The 19,449-nt window shown below is 41.4% G+C and overlaps 1 protein-coding gene across 3 annotated transcripts in view; it reads right to left on the minus strand.

Annotated features, from left to right (window-relative positions):
* PRKCZ (protein kinase C zeta) overlaps window positions 1-19,449 on the minus strand; it is a 358,451-nt gene that overhangs the window by 119,727 nt on the left and 219,275 nt on the right. For all 3 annotated transcript variants that reach the window (XM_089684356.1, XM_089684357.1, XM_089684358.1), the window contains one exon: window positions 5,966-6,051. In XM_089684356.1, coding sequence (XP_089540482.1) covers window positions 5,966-6,051 — 86 coding nt within the window. The remainder of the gene's footprint in view (window positions 1-5,965; window positions 6,052-19,449) is intronic.

The raw sequence follows: 19,449 nt of genomic DNA on the forward strand, positions 1-19,449 counted from the left end.
ATCACCACATCCAATTAATCAGCTGGCTTCCTATTCCTTCCAATTGCTGCAACTTCACTTTGTGTAGTATAACCACATACTATAAAGCCCCACTAAAATGTAGTTTAATCTGGTAAATATATCCCAGGTGCATCAGGAAAAGGTGTGCAAAGGCGTATACTTTATGATCTTTAGAAAGCAGTTACAGTTTGAGTAGAAAAGCTTGTTCCCTGCCAGTCCTTCTCTGCTGAATGCTGGCAGTACACAGGCTTTTCAACTCAGGCTGTAGATACTTTAAGAAAACAAAACGTAAGACTTGGAATGTATTTAGCTGACTGAAAGCTCAGTTAGGCTTTAAAGAAAATGTAGCTTTTGTTCAGATGCTTGCAGAGCATAAAAATAATCATGCTTTTTCTAATAAATAACATTTTTCATGCTTTTGATAAATATTGTATATATCTTTACTATACTTACAAGAACTTAAAGTGTATGTAAACTCACAATAAAGGTCTTATTTGCTCCCTTTTGTTCTGTTTAACCGCTTGAGCTCAGATGATTTTACCCCCTTCATAATCAGGCCATTATTTGCTGTTTGGCACTGCACTGCTTTAAAGTGTTACTAAACCAATGACCCTGCATTCACTATATCTGATCTCCCACAATACACAGAACATGAAAATGCAATTATTTTAGTAAATATAAACTGCAAAATACCATTTCTTATCAGCAGAACAGTCTTGTGACTTTTATCAGTGTCCAGCACAGAACTGGGTAAAACTTGTAGGAGTTTTCATTCTCCCCTGATCATCCCATGAGGCTGCAGTACCCCTGACCCTTTGTCTGGAAAGTGCTCATTGGCGCTGTGCTGATCACATGCACTCTCCCACGAACAAAAATAACTCTCTAGCAATACACACTAAACAGAGCATGTGTCGCTTGCTCTCAAGGCTCTGTTCTATCAGCAGATGGATTGGGGACTGTGGAAGAAGGTGAGGATCAGAGAAGACAGAATCAAACATCCTTTTTACACAATGCAGAGGATTAACCCCTTAGGTTCCACAGTGAGTATAACAAGCATGCTTTACTGCATATACAGACTGATTTTACTGTTGTTGATTTAGTAACACTTTAAATGGTAATTGCACAGTCATGCAATCCTGTACGCAAACTGAAAATATATATAATTTTTTGCGATATAAATGGGAAAAAAAATTTGCAAGAAAAAACCCCAATATTTCTTTATACCTTTTGGCCAAAATCCCAGTAAGTGTACACATTGATTAGATTGCATGAAAGTTATAGCGTCTACAAACTATGGTATACATACTGTTTTTTTTTTTTGTTTATACATATACTAGCAATGGCGGTGATCAGCGACTTACAGTGGGACTGCCATAGTTCGGAGAGTAATCTGACACTGGGGGGAACTGACTGCCACCGACATCTCTAGTGACACTAATACAGTGATCAGTGCTAGTAATATACACTGTCAACTGTACGAATGACACTGGCTGGGAAGGGGTTAACATCTAGGGTTATCAAGGGAGAAAAGGGTGCTTAACAATGTTTAGTGTGTGTATTGTGTGCTGTTTTACTAAGCAATGTACCAGTTTTTACTCCCTGCTTTTTTTTTTTTTTTGGATATCTGACCACCCTTGCTCTTCTTGATGGTCCACACCGTTGAGGCCTTGGGATATGTAGTCTCATCCTGGACACCATTATTTTATAATTGCTCTGATTAATGCCGGTTTAATCATTTTGTAAGTATTATTATGGTAATTACCTCAATGTCATTTACCTATTATCCATGTGTACATTATCATTTACCTCTATATGTCTATTTAGAAATTCTTCTTGTATCCAACGCCCCTGAAGAAGATAAAAAAATGGAATGGTCGAAACGTGCCGGGATAGTCTCCCTTTCCTTTGGTGTTTTTTTCATGTTGTGAAGGAAGTACCTTGTAGTACAGTCAGAGTCAATGTTCTCTAAAAAAAATATATGTATCTTTTATAACAGGGGTGGGCAACTGTGACCCTCCAGCTGTTGTAGAAGTGAAGTCCCATGAGGCATTGCAAAACTGACAGTTACAAGCATGACTCCCAAAGGCAGAGGCATGATGGGACTTGTAGTTCACCAACAGCTGGAGGGCCACAGTTGCCCACCCCTGCTTTATAAGTATGTTTATGGAATAAAGCATGCATCTTTTTTAACTAGTTGCCGACCGCAGATAGCCGGATAACGGCTGCACTGCGGCCGGCCAGTTTTGGATGGACGTCATATGATGTCCTCCCAGAAGGCGCTCCTGCACGCCCCCGGAGGCTCGCACCCGGCTATCTCCATGATCGCTGTGCCCTACGGACACAGTTGATCATGTGATGTGGCTGGGCTGCACTGGTGGGTGGCACAGGTAGGTGGCACTGGTGGGCGGCACAGGTAGGTGGCACTGGTGGGCAGCAGTGCTGGGCACTGATCATCAGGGCACTGATTATCAGTGCTCTGATGATCAGTGCCGATCCCTGCTCTGACAACTGCCGGTTCTCGGCAGTACTTTCCTTACGCTCTGACAGTGTGAGGAAAGTGCAGCCGAGAACCGGCAATTGCATTTCCCTGTCAGCGTGTTATTCGACACAGCTGATCTCGTGATGTGGTAAAAGGCCAATCACAGCGACCTTTTACCACGTGATCAGCCGTCTTGCATGACAGCGCAATTGTCAAAGTGCGACAGTGCTGAAAGCTGAAAATTGGCCTGGTAAGGAAGGGGGTATAAGTGCCCAGTAGGCAAGTGGTTAAAGAAGTTTTTATAAGTATATGTACTATGGTCGCTGCATTAAAGTCCCATATAGGGGGGTCCTTCATGTGCACTGCATACATTTTTTTTTAACCTAAATTTACACTTTAAGGGCTCATTCACACAGGCACAGAGGTCATGTTTATGCAATCGGGGGGAACAACAGTGGCCATCAGACTGTTCAAAATGAGTATTAGGAGCTGTATGGATCTTTTAGCACTTCTGAGCATTTACGTTAGTCTGCCCCAGTACAGATGTAAATACTTGGATGTGCAGAAAGATCCATACAGGCACAGCATCTGACAGCCAGTTATTGATCTTAACAGGTTGCTGGCTGAGGCTGCACCAAACACCTATCATTCCTGGGAAAACCTCATGTAATTCTGCACACTGTATGGGCCTCTGCGCTCATTTAAATAGGCCCTAAGAAAGAACAAAAGGAGGATGACTACTGGGCTGATAAAAAAGGGCCAACAGATGCAGCTACCCAAAGTAACCAGATTTAACCATTCATAAGTATGATGCATTTAAAATAAAGGGAGATTTCTGTTTGGCTGTAGCGTGTTACTGCACTGTGCTTTACAACAGAGACCCTGTTTCCATATATGATGTCTATAATTTGCTTACATTTGAAGGATATATTTATACCATTTTGATAACTTATGCAGGCTAACCTAACACTGCCCCTCAACGACACTAGATAAACCCATTGTGAATTTCCAGGTCTTATTATTTAGACATAACAGGTTCACTTAGGGCAGTGTTTCTCAACTCCAGTCCTCATGGACCCCCAACAGGTCATGTTTTCAGGATTTCCCTCAGATGAAACAGCTGTGGTAATTACTAAGGCAGTGAAACTGATCAAATCACCTGTGCAAAATAATGGAAATCCTGAAAACATGACCTGCTGGGGGTCCATGAGGACTGGAGTTGAGAAACACTGACTTAGGGCAAGGTAACCTAGAGACTTTCTATCATAACTAAAGCCATATTCAAAGTTTTCCCAACACTGCACAGGAAAATGCAAGAATATTCACTTTTAGCAATGCGGTTGAATCAAACGGTTGCAATGTTTCAAACTTACAAGTACAGCTTTAGTCTTAACATTCCAACATTTCTGGGCGTGTCAGATGCCTGCATCTACCTGCTGATGCTGCACCCCTGGCCCCCACTTACCTAGGGTGTCTTTCAATCACACAGACCTGCAGCTCTCATACGCAAAGTCTGTGCTATTGAAAGACATGCTAGTGACACTTTGTCCAGGACATCAGCAGGCAGATGCAGGCATCTGACAACCTGGAAGTGTTGGAATGTTGAGAGTGAAATGGTACCACTGAAACACTGCAATAGTTTGATTCATCTAAGGTGCTAATAGTAAATATTAGGTTTGGGCTAGTCTTACAAACTCACAAGCTTCCCTATTGGTCGATGAGGGCAATCATGGCAAGGGTCGGTGATAAGGACACATTATAAGGGCCAGTTCACAAATGTACTTTCCTGCAGTAAAACATTAGGTTTTCATTTCATGAAGCTTCATTTTAAGCAGAAACCCTATTCATTTTTATTTTAAATGTATGGCAAATGCGCACACAGAAAAAAATCACATCTTTTTTGTACACTTTTAGTGAATCTGCACTACATAAATTGCCTATTCTTAAATGTTTTTACACCGCTTTAGACATCTAGCAAAACTCAAGAGGAGAAAGAAAAAAAAATTTTTTTAAAAGTGCACACATGCATTTTAAAAAAAATATACAATACGTGTTTAAAACACATATTATATGGTCATGGTAACTGCTTGGAAGTGCCAGAGTTTAACTGTCAAATTGTCTTGGTGTTTAGGTGAAGCGGGAGGTACTGAAAGCTGCTGCATGTATGTGCACCTCAGGGTGTCCACACTTCATACATGTTAATAACCTTTTAGTTTCTTAAAGGTTAAAGTATCTTTAAAGAAAACCTTTTCTGAGAGAAACATACTGGGCTCCCATTGTGGATCTTTCAATCTGAAAAATATCTGTACATGAAGCTGACCCTCTAGCTTCAAATATTTTGAAAACACTAACCAAGTATTATGCAGATGAAGAAAGGCAGAGAAAAGTGACAAGTCCATGTCTGGATAGTTTGTGGTCAGTGACTCATGAAGTGTTGAAGCCAAAGGCTCAACACATCATCCAGACACCTAGCATGTTCAGGTGGTCATCAATAGCACTGCTCATGAACTTCTCTTAGAAGGGGTTAGTCTATCTATAAAATGTGACAAGAAAAGCATTCTAGCATCCTATTCAAATCCGGCCCAGTCAATGCAATTACAGGGTTTATACAAAAATAAGCAATAAAAGGATTTAAATTGCTTAGTGTAGTTGTTGCTTATTTGGCCGTGTATAGTTCAGGGCTGATAATCTGGCACTCTGCATGTCAGCACCACAACTGTCATCCTTCATTTACCCTCATCGTAAATGTATTTTTTGACACATGTAAGTTCCAGTATAACACAATTCTAAGCACAAGTATCACTAGTCACTACGATAACATTCATCATCTGAATAATATAGTATTTTATCGCTGTGACAGCATCATTTCACCCAAGGTTAAGGGTAAGTAACTTATGTAAGAATGGTTTAGATTTTCTGGTGTGATAAATTAATTAACAGAGGTGCGATTCACTGTCACGGTCTGAAATAGCGGCACTGCTAAATTTGACATATTGGTGAGGAAAATGTACTTATACAAATTACAGCTAAAAAAATTGCATGCTAAAATTTCCTGGCACAGAAACACGTGGGAGCTCAAATGAAACAGTTTTAAAAAGACAAAAACCAAAGTGTCCCTGCGCACAGAAAGGCCAGACAACTATATACAGATACAAACATTGCACAGCATGCATTTTCTATATAGGACAAAGACCAATGATGATGTGTCATTTATTCAGCTGACAGATGGGTTACTATTGGTTACCATACTTCTAATAAATAAGCTGTAAATGTCTCTGGAGAATATAGTAATGATAAAACCTTACAGGAACCCATTAGCCTTGAAATGGAATTTTAGTACACATGCTAAAACTGAAGCCTAAAGGAACAAACAGCAGACTAGGGCATGTACAATAGTTATTCTTCCCATAGAGAAAAGAAGCAATAGTAGGTTAATAAAAAGCTGCCCAGAGACCGGACAAGCTGCCTCTTTCATGAATCACTCACTCTGTTAAAGCGTTTGGCTTGAAACAGATGCCCATTCACTCGGTAGAGCTTCCTCCATCTTCTGGCCCCTCGACGGTAGATGGATTCTAGGAAGAAAAGAAACGTGTAAAGGAGAAGCATACTAAGCTAGCAGTGCCAGGCACAATAACTGCAAGCTGCCTGCACAGAGGGAAAAAACAATCCAGCTTGTTTTTTAATAATCAATGCTGGGCGCTGATGCTTGCAACATCATGGCTAGAGCTATAGCAAAGCTTTTTCATGACAGGCTCCAGATCAGAAGGCTTCTGCAACCGCTTTTTCCTTTGCACACCAGCCTCCTCCCATCATCACATCCTCACATGACCACATGCTAGTTACCGACCTTTCAGAGAGACTTATTGATGGTGGATAAACAGGTGAAATGGGATGAGGCCGGGATTTTAAAGGCATAGAGCATTCAAAGGCTAGATTACAAACCCAAGCAAAACGGTTATGTGATGTTATTAAGGAAACCCAATGGACACAAAAGTCTTAAGTACAAAAACAGAATTATTTATGCTGCCAAATGTAATTTTCTTCAAGCAGTAGTTGGAAATGTAAGAATAACTGGTTGTCATTGTCAACACTGTAAATTAAAGTCATTTCCTGTACTCATACAGCACTGACATAAAACAGTTCCTGGTGCTGAAAAACGTACAATCCAATGATGCTACAAATTACACAAATACACCATAGAGGCAAGTGAAATACCAGTTTTGTTTTTTTTTTTGTTTTGTTTTTTTTAAGTGTGTAAGGAAACCTATGCAAATAGGTGTAATACACAGAAACCATGCATGTAATGGCATTGGAGGGAACTGAGCTCGGGACAAAAAGGCCATAGTGTTCACCATGTAATACCATGCTGCCTGATCTGGTGATCAAAATCTACAAAAAACAGACAACAAATTAAGAATCCACCCAGAACTGACTGCTCAGTTTTGGTCGTATTCAGCTTACTTCTAAATTCTTAGGGGGCTTTCTCCATCAGTTTTGAGACCTCGACTATAAGACTCCCTGATGTAAAAGTCATTGTTGTGCAGTGCAAATAAAATCCCAGAATCAATTTCCATCTCTTGGATCGCTCTCTCTATTGACCAAATAAACATATATGAACAGCAAATCAACTTTGGTTCCCATTTTCCTTTTCTTCAGATGTGGTTCATTGTAGCTCCCTGCTCTGCCCCTTCACTCACTAGAGTGCTGGACTGTGTAGGGGGTGGGAGCGGCTTGCTGATGGGCTGAGCCAGCTGTCAATCCAGGTATCTGGGTGGATCCTGACCATTTGGTCACAGAACAAACTGCACTCCAGTGACCCATAGGAGAAGTACAATCAAAACAGCTTTGGCTACACTTCTTTACCTCAAAGCAGATACAAAACACAAATAAATGCATTTACGTACTTATGAAATTCATTAAATGTATTTGCAAAGACAGCTGGTATACAGTAAGTACTTGAATTGTTACATTCTTGATTAGCTACACAGCATGATTTTGGGAAAGAAAAGGGCAGCACTGTGGGCCAATTAGGCTTGTGTTGCTTAACCACCTCCTGTGACGGACGCGGGATCACTGCCACCAATATGCGACGATCCCACGATCGCTGTCACCAATATGTGACGACCACGGCGCCAGGCCCCAGCCCTTCTCACTAAACTCGTGACCGAAGGACTAGCCAATCTAAAACCGCGATGTCACGTGCGTAACAATGCCACACCCAGCTGCACCCTGCACAACGATTTCCCAGCTAATTGGACCACAATCTATGTACCGGTAGCCTGAGCGATTGTTACTGGGTCAGGTTAATTACGCAATTAACCCTTCACACTGCCACCACCTCCTTTTTGTACAGAGAAAGAGGTAACTCGGCTATACCAGCAATAACACTATAATGATTGAGATAATCATCTGCTTAACACGGTCACCGCAGGCTTTAAACAAACACAGTAGCGTTCTTTTTAGAGGCAATTCGTAAATTGCAATTAAGAGCCATAGAAACAGTTCAACACTTTCAAAAGGAAAGATTTATTACTGAAAGTCAAAAAGGGGTGCAATAAAAATATTTACAGAAAAAAAGATGTAACCAATATATAAATATACAGAGAACAACAGCACAGCAAAGAGATAACAGAGAGAGGTTAAAGGGTTAAAGTACTTGCCGAAGTCCTGGGTTAGCAGATCAAGTTTCAGAGCGAAAGGGTACGGGTCTCCCCAGGTGGTATTGATGTTAAACGGGAGAATTCTTCAACTTAACGCTCTTAGGCCTGACAGCCCATTTTGTAGTTCCCTAGCAGGGGGTGTCTCTGAAGTCAAGGAACAATGCCCCGTTTAGGGAGGGATCATCGGGCGGAGGCCTAAACTATAGCAAAAATCTCTCATAACTCATATTTTGCTCATAACTTTTCCTATGCACAAGTGATTTTCCACCTGCGGGTAGATTATGCAGCTGCCTCTGAGGAGCGGGTAGACATGAAATATGAAATACATATTTGAATGATTCACGAGATCTACGTTTCTGCTTTCCTATGTATTCCAGTCAGGGAGTGTGACCTACCAAACTGTTTGTCTCCTCGTAGGCCAATCTGAAGATATGCCTGTATAGTGCATGTATGTCAGCAGGAGGCGGAGAAAAAGCGGTGCACTGATCTTCCCAGTGAATAGCTTTGGACAGGGACGTGTCACCATAAGTTTTGGCTACCAGAGGACAGGCAGGCTATTTCCCAGCGCATCCACAAAACTGACCAAGCTGGGATGAATGTGTTTTCACGCTTGGCGAAGTCAGTTTGAAATAATAAAAGCAGTGAGACTAGCAGAACCTCCAGGTATTTCACACAAAGGAAGCCATGTAAAGAAAACAGGATACTTTTTAACACAACCACATAACACAGACACATATGAAGAATGAGGAACCTGAAATGTTGGGGTAACAAACATTTTAACAGAGTGTTGTCTGTCTAAACCTGTAAACATGCTTACAGTGTGGGAAAGCACAAGGAGTTATTCATCAATATGCTGCTGTTAATTCTTTGAGAAATCAGCATGCTGAGGGAAAGTTCTTGACCAAGTTAAACTGCTTAACTGCACTGGAAGTTTGTGACCTAGACAGGTTGTAGTAGCAGTCCCAGGATTACAAGACTGGCTGAACAAATTAACAAATCTTTCAGTGATTTAGCCCCTGTTCACACCATTGTGGTTTGTCATATGATTTGAAAGTTCAAAATCGCTTGACAAGTCGCACTCTATTTGTGCCCATGAAACCATTCAAATCGGTGAGACTCCGACTGCGGTGTAGCACCGACTGCAAAAAAAGGTACCTGCACTATTTTTGTTGATTTCATGTGCAACTTGCATAGACATCTGTGCATATAGTCACACAGATGTCAGGCAAGCCGCACTTTAATCACACCGACCAGCGGCTTTGAAATTGCGCTACTTCAAATGAAGTGGTGCAATTTTAAAGCCGCATTCAGTGTGAACCATGGCTTAGACAGGCAGCATATGTGCGCATTAAACTGTGCAACCATGCAATTCGACTGGCAATTACTCACTGCAAACTAGTGTGCCTGTGAATGGCCAAATATTGCTACAATGTTACCAAAGATACTGCCCTTTGAGCTTTAAAATGTTGGATTTCCCATCACATTCTGTCCTAGGAACAGTGGTAATAAGGATTAATAGATATGGTGAATCTGCCCAGCAGAGACATAGCAATAAGGGTTCCTAATTCTTTCTCACATCATCCAAAATAAATTGTATATATAGCCCAAACAGTTTTATTTTAATTTTTTTTTAAGTAGCATGATGCTTAAGCTCTGAGGACGTACAAGAAAAGCAAACAGTGGTTGTTTCAGTGATGGCTTCAGACCTGTGTGTCTCAACAGTTGGACGGCAACCTCCCTGGTTCCACATGGTCCACGGCTTCACAGCTTGTTAAATGTGCTGCCTGGTAGGTACTGTTGGAGTGCTTTCCTTCCTGCCAAACTGCAGCTTGACAGCTGCTGCTGTTACAGTCTTTACAGAGTTGGTGCTTATTCTTTTATATCCTGCCTGGAGGCTTCACTAACCATTACAGATCAGGATGCAGAAGCAGCACTGAATAAGTGAAACACCACACATTCTCCCAGTGGCAGACTTCACAGAGGCATTCCTGATTTTGACTGCAGGTGTGGGGAGAAGATCCTTGACCTGCTGACATGGGGGGGGGGGGGGGGATGTCCGGGCTAAGAGCTGCAAGAGCGGGAACATGTTGCATGTTCCACCCTCAAAACGGGGCAGCAGCAGAAATGGGTACTGCAGAGTGCTGCTCAGGGGTGAATCACTGAAAGAAGGGGGTGGAATTACAAGTTGCTGAGTTTCAAAGGATTAAATTTACAGTGCTGCCGTATGAACTAGGGTTTACTGGAGAGAGGTATTTTTTTTTTTTTTTTAATTTAAATATTTATTAAATTTTTCATAGCAATACAAATACCCAAAAAGGGGAAATACTTCTCATACAGATAAACATTTATAACATTTCTCCCTTTCCCCCGCTAAAAACTCTTTTCTTTCCCATCCCACCACCCCCCCATCCCACCCCCCGTCCCCCTCCCCCCCCTCTGCAGACTCTGGCCCATTCTAGTCTCTCGAGGCTTAATGATTTTTTGCTAACATCCTAGTTTATATTTCCCTATATTTCTCTTTCAATCCTGCTCTTTCCCACTTTTCCCATCTCCTGTAATAGACTCTCATCCTATCTTCCTGCATATGGTATGATCTTTCCATTCTACCTATCTGGTTCACTCTTTTTATCCAGTCCTCCTCCCTCGGAACCTCAGATTTCCGCCAAAACTTGGGTATCAGCCCTTTCGCCGCATTCAAGAAATACCATATACCTGAGTCTTTATATTTATTTACCGATGTCTCCACATTGTGTAGGAGGCACGTCGTTGGGTCTAGCCCTATGTCGATTTCAGTTATTTCTTCAATCAATTTGACTATTCTCTTCCAAAAAATCTGAATTCTTGGACATTCCCACCATATGTGAAACACCGTGCCTATCTCTCCACATCCTCTCCAACACATATTTGAGTTTTCCCCATTCATCTTGTGCTCTACACTCGGAGTAATGTGCCATCGTGTCACACACTTATAATTAATCTCAACCTCTCTCATACTAACATTATCGTGTATCAATCTAAACATTTTTCTCTGTTTATCCTCATCAAACCCAACTCCCATATCCCTTTCCCATTTAGTTATAAAAATTAACTTTGTGTTTGTGTCTAATTCTGTGAGTATTCTGTACACTTTTGATATACCGTGCTTCCCATCCCTTCGTGTCTCCAACAACCTTTCAAACATGTTCCACTCCTGTTTTAATCTCAGGGGTTTCGGTAGATTTCCAATAAAACATTTCAATTGATGATATTTCCACTCATCTATTCTAATAAAAATGTCTCCCTTCTTCTCTATTAAATCTTTAAGTGATCTCAATTCCCCCTCCACCAAAACGTCTCTCAGTTGGGTATCCTCCTTTCTAAACCATCTCCCTGATATCTTATTCTTTCCCGGGGGAAAGAACTCAGTGTTTGTGAGAGGCATTAATATAGAGTTAAATTCCCATTTCATATTTTTGTGTAAATTGTCCCATATCCTTAAAACATTTAAAGTGTAGATACTTGTGCTTTCTTTAATTCCTCTAAACTGTGGTGGAACCCATATCACCTGACTCAATCTGATGCCACTAAGATCATTTTCTATTGTTGCCCAACTTTTCCCCTTATGGTTAAATGTCCAGTCATATATTCTTGCTAAAACCACTGCCTTGTAGTATCTCTTGACATCTGGTAGAGCCAATCCCCCTTTCTCTTTAGTCCTACTCAATGTTTCATATGCAATTCTAGGTTTTTTATTCTTCCATATGTATCTTGTTAACATTTTTTTCATTATCTTAAAGAAGGCCTCTGGAATTTTAATTGGTACCATTTGAAATCTATACAGTATTTTAGGCATAATTACCATTTTAACTAGGTTTATACGTCCTATCCAGGATGGGTTTCCTCCTTCTAGTCTTTTTAAATCTTCCCTGATCTCGTTTATCAAAGAGATATAGTTTAATCTATACAGATGCTTATATGAGGCAGTGAGTTTTATTCCTAGGTATTTTATCTCCTTTTCTCTCCATATAAAGGGGAATTCTTTTTGTAATTTTTCTTTTTCATTCTTTGATATATTAATATTCAGGATCTCTGTTTTCGTTGGATTAATTTTTAGATTTGATAGTTCACCGTACTCCTTCAGGATCTTCATTATATTTGGGAGAGTTATTCGGGGATTCCCCACATAGAACAATAAGTCGTCCGCAAAGGCCGCTACTCTATGTTCTATGGTTTCTATCTGAATTCCCTTCACTGATCCACTGTTCCTTATTGTTGACAACAGAGGTTCGAGTGACAACACATATAGTAAAGGGGACAGTGGGCAGCCCTGTCTTGTACCATTAGTCATTCCAATGGGTTCTGATCTCTCCCCATTTACCGTGATAATTGCAGTGGGCTCTCTATAAAGTTTACTTATCCATTCACGCATTCTATCACCTATCCCCAGCACTTTTAAGTTGTCCATCATAAAGCCCCAGTCCACTCTATCAAATGCCTTCTCTGCATCAATTGACAAGAGCACCACCGGGGCTTTCCCTTTTCTACTTTTCTGAATAAGCATCAGGGTTCTCAAGCCGTTATCTCTACCTTCTCTCCCTGGAACAAAGCCCACCTGGTCTCCATGGATCCATTCAGGCATTAGATCTTTCAACCTGTTTGCTAACACCTTTGCATACAGTTTAGTATCTGTGTTCAATAATGAGATAGGTCTATAGCTGGAGCACTGAGATGGATCTTTTCCCTCCTTGTGAATAAGTACCACATGGGCCTGTAGGGATTCTCTCCTCACCTCCATCCCACCTCCCAGAGCATTCATATATTTCTCCAACTTGGGTAGCAGTACTTCACTAAATTTCTTATAGTACCTAACTGTATAGCCATCCGGGCCTGGGCTTTTTCCCCCCCCTGTGCTTCTTAACGCTGTTTTAATTTCTTCCTGGGAAATTTCTGCGTCTAAGGAGTTCAACTGTACTTCACTTAGTTTTGGTAATCCCGCATTTTTTAAGTATATCATCTTTTTTTCATTACTTCCCTCTTGAGCTTCTTTTATCGGAGCATGGGGACTAATATTATATAACTTTTTGTAATACTCCGTAAACACTTTAATAATCTCTTTAGTTGAGTGGACCAACTCCCCCTTTGAACTTTTTATCTTTTCTATATAGTTCCTATTTTTCTTTTTATTCAAAGCTCTCATTAGATATCTTCCTGGCCTGTCTCCCCATCTATATCTCTCGTTCAAAACCCTGTTGTATACTCTTCTCTTCTCCTCATCCATCAACCTCTCAAGCTCATCTTTCTTGTCCAATAACTTCTGTCTCGTATCTTTTGTTATTTTCTTCTTATGGACCTGCTCCAAGACCAATATTTCTTTTAAAAGCCCACTGACCCTCTCTCTTCTTTCCTTTTTTTTCCTTGCTCCTGCCGCAATCAAGATTCCTCTTATAAATACCTTGTGGCTTTCCCAGATTGTAGCGATCGACACTTCCTCTGTCTCGTTCTCCCTAAAGTATACCTTAATCTCTTTCTCGATTTTCTGAGCTAAATCCTCATCCAGAAGAAGAGCCTCATTCAACCTCCATCCCAATCCTCCAGTCCACCTGCTTCCCCATCCCATTTTCATTACAACCGGGGCATGATCCGAGAACGTCCTCGTCTCTATGTCAATTTTAACCAGGTGGTCTATAAGTTGATGGTCTATTAAGATGTAATCCAATCTCGAGTATATCTCATGTGCATTAGAGAAGAAGGTATAGTCTCTGTCTTTCATATGTATTATTCTCCAGATGTCCACCAGTTGATATTCATGCATCACTTTTTTCAAGGCTCTCAGAGACCTACTCCCCTCTCTTTGCACGGAAGAGGTATTATCCTTTTGTGGGTCCATACAGAAATTTAGATCTCCTGCTACTATCAAGCGCCCCTTTTTAAACTCCATTAATTTTCTCAACAGACCCTTCATATACGTCTCCGGGTTTTTATTAGGGCAGTATATATTGGCTAAAGTACACTCAATCCCCTGAAGTCTACCTTTTAAGAATAAAAACCTCCCCTCCGGGTCGGTTCTTCTATCCTCCAGCTCAAATCTCATATTCTTTGCTAAGCCTATTGCAACCCCTTTTGCTCTTTTAATTGGAGAATCTGCATAATACCATGTTGGAAAATATTTGGATTTCAATTTCACATTTGCCTCTATCTCAAAATGCGTCTCCTGCAAAAACACCACTGACGCAGCCCTATGATGTAACTCATTAAACAACCTAAATCTCTTCCCTGGACAACTCAGCCCATTCACATTATAGGTTATAAACTGTATATCTTCCATCTTTCCCAATTAACGCCATCTCTCTTCCAGATTGCCTCTTCCTCTTTATCCCATCTGTCATGCAGAGTGTTAACCCAATACCTCCTCCCCTCCCTCCCCCAGCCAACTCCCCTCCCCTCCTCCCACCCTCCTTTTCTCCCAACCCACCCCCCTCCCTCCCCCCCTCCAACCCCCTCCCCCCCCCCTCTTTTTAGGCCTAACATTTGCCTACTAATCATTTATGGATTACAAAGTCCACTTTTGATTTATTCCTTGGGCTAAGACTCCGTCCATGGACGACTTTCCCCTTATCTAACCTCCCCATTACCCCCCAAGCCCCTCCCATATTTATCATAGGCACCGAAAAGAATAACGAGGGTGATAGGGGGGGAACAGAAAAAGATAATGGAAACCTATTTCTCTTCCTCCATCCCTCTCCCCCTATCCCCTGCCCTCCATCTCCTCCCACCCACATATTGCCAGTCCTCTTTTCTCTTCATTCTATTTTCCCATTGTTCTTCTTCCCAACCAGGGATTTCCATTCTTTGGATTTTTAAACTATCACAGAAATTTTTCAAATCTTCTGGAAACCTGAGGTATGCTGTAGTCCCATTTTTCCATCCTATTAGGCACTCGGGAGTCCCCCATCTATATTGCACATTTTGTTCTTTCAACCTTTCCAATAGGGGTCTCAAAATTCTCCTTCTCCACAGAGTCTCTGGAGCCAGATCCGCATATATCTGTATATCTCCTCCTTCATACTTAATTACTGATTTTCCCTTGGACTTCTTCCAGATTTTTTCTTTATCCCGAAGTTCATAGAATTTAGCTATTATATCTCTCGGCCTTTCTTCCCCCAGGTTTCTCAGAGATTTTCCTTTTCTAAAGGTTCCTTCTATTTTAGACCCTTCCATTTCTGAGCTGTCTGTTATAGTGTTAAATATTTTACAAACCACCTCTTGCAGATTTTCTCCCTTTGAGTTTTCTGGGACCCCACGTATCAAGATGTTCCTCTTCCTATCTTTATTTTCTTGTAACTCAACCTTATACAGCAGTTTCTCTTGGGCTCTCCCTATATTGGTTAGTTTTTTTTCCAGTTCAGAGATAGCCTGGGCCTGACCTTTAACTTTCTCCTCTGTTTCCTCAACTCTCTCCAACAGGTGTCCCAGATCACTACGAATATTTACCATTTCTTGTTTTATTGTTTTCTCCAGTTCTTTAAACATTTCTGCCATTTCTTTTTTATTAGGTATTTGTAGATCTTTTTCCATCGCTGTATTGCCTGGTATTTGCTGATTACTAGTATCAAGGCCTAATGATACTCTAGGACTGCTTTCCGAACTGAGGTCTGCTTCTCCTCTTTCAGTCCTGCTCTGGGGTCTTTCTGGGGTTACGTTTCCTTGGAATGTATATTTTTTAATTGTAGCAGCCTGGGACCCTTTAAGCCCACTTCCTTTTACGTTTTTATTTTTCATTTTTCTCTATGGCACTTTTCCTTCTTATAGTCCTGTATAAATTCGTGGGTGAGGAGGGGAAATAGTTCTTTAAACTTTTCAAGTTTCTGCCCTGTCCCCTTGCTGGTTTTCCTTTTTCTCCTTTTTTTTCCTCTTCTTCCTTCTCCCCTCACCCCCTCCTTCCCCTTAAGCCTCTCTTCTTCTCTCTGGGGGCGTCTTCCACCTTTTGAACATTCTCCAGGGGTCCCCCCTTTCACTTACACTCTGTTTCTTGGAGATCAACACACTAGTTCCTCCAAAGCAAATCACAGTTCATTCATAATCACTCACCCTCCTCCTGTATCCTCTTCCAGTGAGTGCCTTCTCGCTCAGTTCCTCTGAGGGTCCATTCATGGGGGGGGGACTCCCCAGGGTCTCTTCGGCCTGCTTGTCCAGTTCTCTGTAGATCTTCTTATAATTTCTTTTGGGCTCAAGGGGTACTAGTGGGATAGGGGGAGAATGAATCTGTCAGCGGCAAAGAGGTCGGCGTTGCTCTCTCACTGCAAAACGCCGGCCGGCCGGCTTCCCGATCTCCCAGTAATGCTTTGCGGCCGGTCACGCGATCGCACCGGCCCCCTTCGTCTCCCAGCGTCCAGGGACTCTCTCTCTGTCAGTCTCCAGACGCTCCTCTCACTCCCCTCGCCCGCGTCAAACTCTCCTCCAACGGGAGGCGCCAGGCCGGGTAAGTCCCACACCGCTGGGCTCTAACATGTCTCAGGGGCTAGGCTTGGAGGCTTGGGGAGGTCAGGTACTGGAGAGAGGTATTGAAGGGGGTAGATGCTTTTCAATGATAGTTTAGATGCGAATGCATAATTTAAAATTCAAAATATCAAGAAAATATGCTTCTGCATTACAGAATTTGCACTTGAAGTAGTAGAAGGTTAATGTTTAATTTAGTAATCTAGTTGCCAGCAAGAAACCACCAATGACAGGATCGCTAGCATGATGGTAGGCCATAATTTATTTCTACTTAACTGGTGGGGCATGAAGGCTTTGGAAGAATTTGACTGGGGCCTGGTCTCACCAAGGTTAAGAACCACTGCTTTAGAGTATTTGGAGGTATCATTTATTGCATACCCTAGTTCTTTGTGCCTCTATAATATTTCACTGTCAACATGACATCATCAACAGATTAGCCTATCAAAGAGATTTGTGTGGGAAGTTCAAAGGTCATTCTCCATCCCAGGACATTATTGACAGGGACACCGAAGTCTTTTATAGTCTAATCTCCTTATAGTTGATGGATTAAAGTAAACCCGTTACAATCCCAGGCAGTTTAAACTGAGAATATGATGAAAAACGACCAGAAAAAAATAACCTACGTACGATGCTGAAATTGTATACAAATTTTACATTTTTCCTAAAAGAAGCAAGATTTGCCCAATCCCCTCTCATCGCTTGGGCTTTTATTGATTAGCAAAGTTATGCATTACATTAGAAGAACAATAGAACGGCTTGGCCTGTAGGAGACAAAGCAAACTGAATTTGAATGGGAAAAGTCAAAATGTTGCATACTACAGAAGAGGAAGGCAGAAGAGAGGGCTGTCTTGGGTGTTTCAGGACTCATATTTGGTCAGTGGGGGGCACTTCTAATACTGTGCATTTAAAATATTTTAGGCATGTTATTTAACTGTAAAAGCCCCTCTTGTGTAGACATCGAAAAGCCCAGACACTCGGCTTCTGAGTGCCACCATCTTGGACTTAAAAATGTCACCCAAGTGACACTATAGTATTTCCTTTCACTACTCCCCAGCTGCTACAAAAAAAAGTTATGTAGCGAGGTGAGGGGGAACAGTGGAGGTGCTGGTCCAGCACAGAGAGTAATTAAATACTTTCAGGAGAACTAGATATGTGGTTGTGAGTGCCTAGTAAAAAAAAAAAAACAGCTTGGAGGTACATTTGAATTGTTTATTTGAACAGAAATGTTAGACACTTTCAACGCATTTTGAGATAGGGGGGCGTGGGGAATAGGACTTTCCCTTCTTCGGGGCCTAAGCTATAATATGTCATGGTACTGGAAAGAAAATTATTTTGCAGCCTTGATTAGCATTGGATTAGGGCTGAGTGTCAGCCTGACCTGAATGAAAGAAAAACACTGCAAGTAGGAAGGTTCTCTTTACGCATACACTACTGGTCAAAAGTTTTAGAGCACCCCCATTTTCGAGTTTTTATAGAAATTTATGCAGTTTAAAACCATAGAACAAAAACAATTAGACATAAGAACACAAAAATCATGGAATAGTTTTCTTTAACAAAATGTAATTAAATATTTGACTCAACAGAGTAGCCACCTTTTACAGATATAACAGTCAAACAACCTCGTGGCATTCCTTTCAAATGGAAATTGTTTAGAAAGTTCTTCCCAACACTGACAGAAGTTCCCACAAATGTGTTGCACTTGTAGGTTGCGCTGCTTCCACCCTTCTTTCATGTTTCCCCCAAACCAGCTCGATGGGGTTTAAGTCTGGAAACTATGCTGGCTATTTCATGAATTAAAGCCTACCTGCCTGTTCTTTTCTTCTAAGGTAGTTTTGACACAGCTTGGAGGTAAGTTTTGGGTCATTATCTTGATGTAAGGTATTCCAGAGGGTATTGCACAGCTCTGCAAAATGCTGTGATAGTAAGTTTGGTTCAGGGTTTGGTTCCGGGACCATCACGCTTCCTCCTTAGTGTTTGAGAGTTGGGGGGGTTATTTATTAAGACTGGAAAGTGCTAAATCTGGTGCAACTCTGCACAGAAACCAATTAGCTTCCAGGTTTTATTGTCAAAGATTAAGAACAAGATGAAGTTAGAAGCTGACGGGCTACCATGCACAGCTGCATAAGATTTTGAGTGCACCAGTTTTAGTAAATGTACCGCTTGGTATCATACACGAGGAACCATACTCTCACCTACTCAACGGTATAAAAAAGCCCCATGTGATGAACAGAAGATCTCAAATTTTGATTCATTGTTTCAAAACAGGAAAGAGAAAAGCGCCTTCTAAGTGCAGTATGAATACTTTAATGTACTATGGTTAAAAATGCTTACAGAATGTCAAAAATCTTAATCAGCCATGTGTCAGGTATAATGCTTGTATTTTGGCCCAAAGAAGCCTTTCCTATGCACAAGATGTGGTCACTGTAGATGAAGAGGGAGCCTGAAGCCGCTGCAGCCGGAACCGGAAGCTCCTAGAGCCAGCGTGGAACGCACTCAGCAGGCAGACGTGACGTTTTTTCCATGTTCCCTCAGTTAAGTTTTAGTTATTCACAGAGACAGGATTTTGGAAAGTCATTGTCCTCTTACACTTCAAAAAACAGTAAAACACCCTCTGTACTGCAATTAGCTGAAGTAAAACTGCTTTGGAATTAAACTCTTCAGTAAGACACAGAAGTTAACAGCCTGAGGATGATGTCAAGTCAGCAGGTGACAGACTGGGTTTAAGAGGCATGTTTATGCATAAAGTGGCATGTGAAATAGAACAGAGGTAATGACCAATGTGACAAATTCCATTCAAAACTTTTGAACCCACAAAAACAAGCTTGGGGCAGAATG

The sequence above is a fragment of the Staurois parvus genome, unplaced genomic scaffold, assembly GCF_062004578.1.
Source record: "Staurois parvus isolate SC_StPar_1 unplaced genomic scaffold, SC_StPar_1.0 ptg000346l, whole genome shotgun sequence".
In the NCBI taxonomy this organism is placed as follows: Eukaryota; Metazoa; Chordata; class Amphibia; order Anura; family Ranidae; genus Staurois; species Staurois parvus.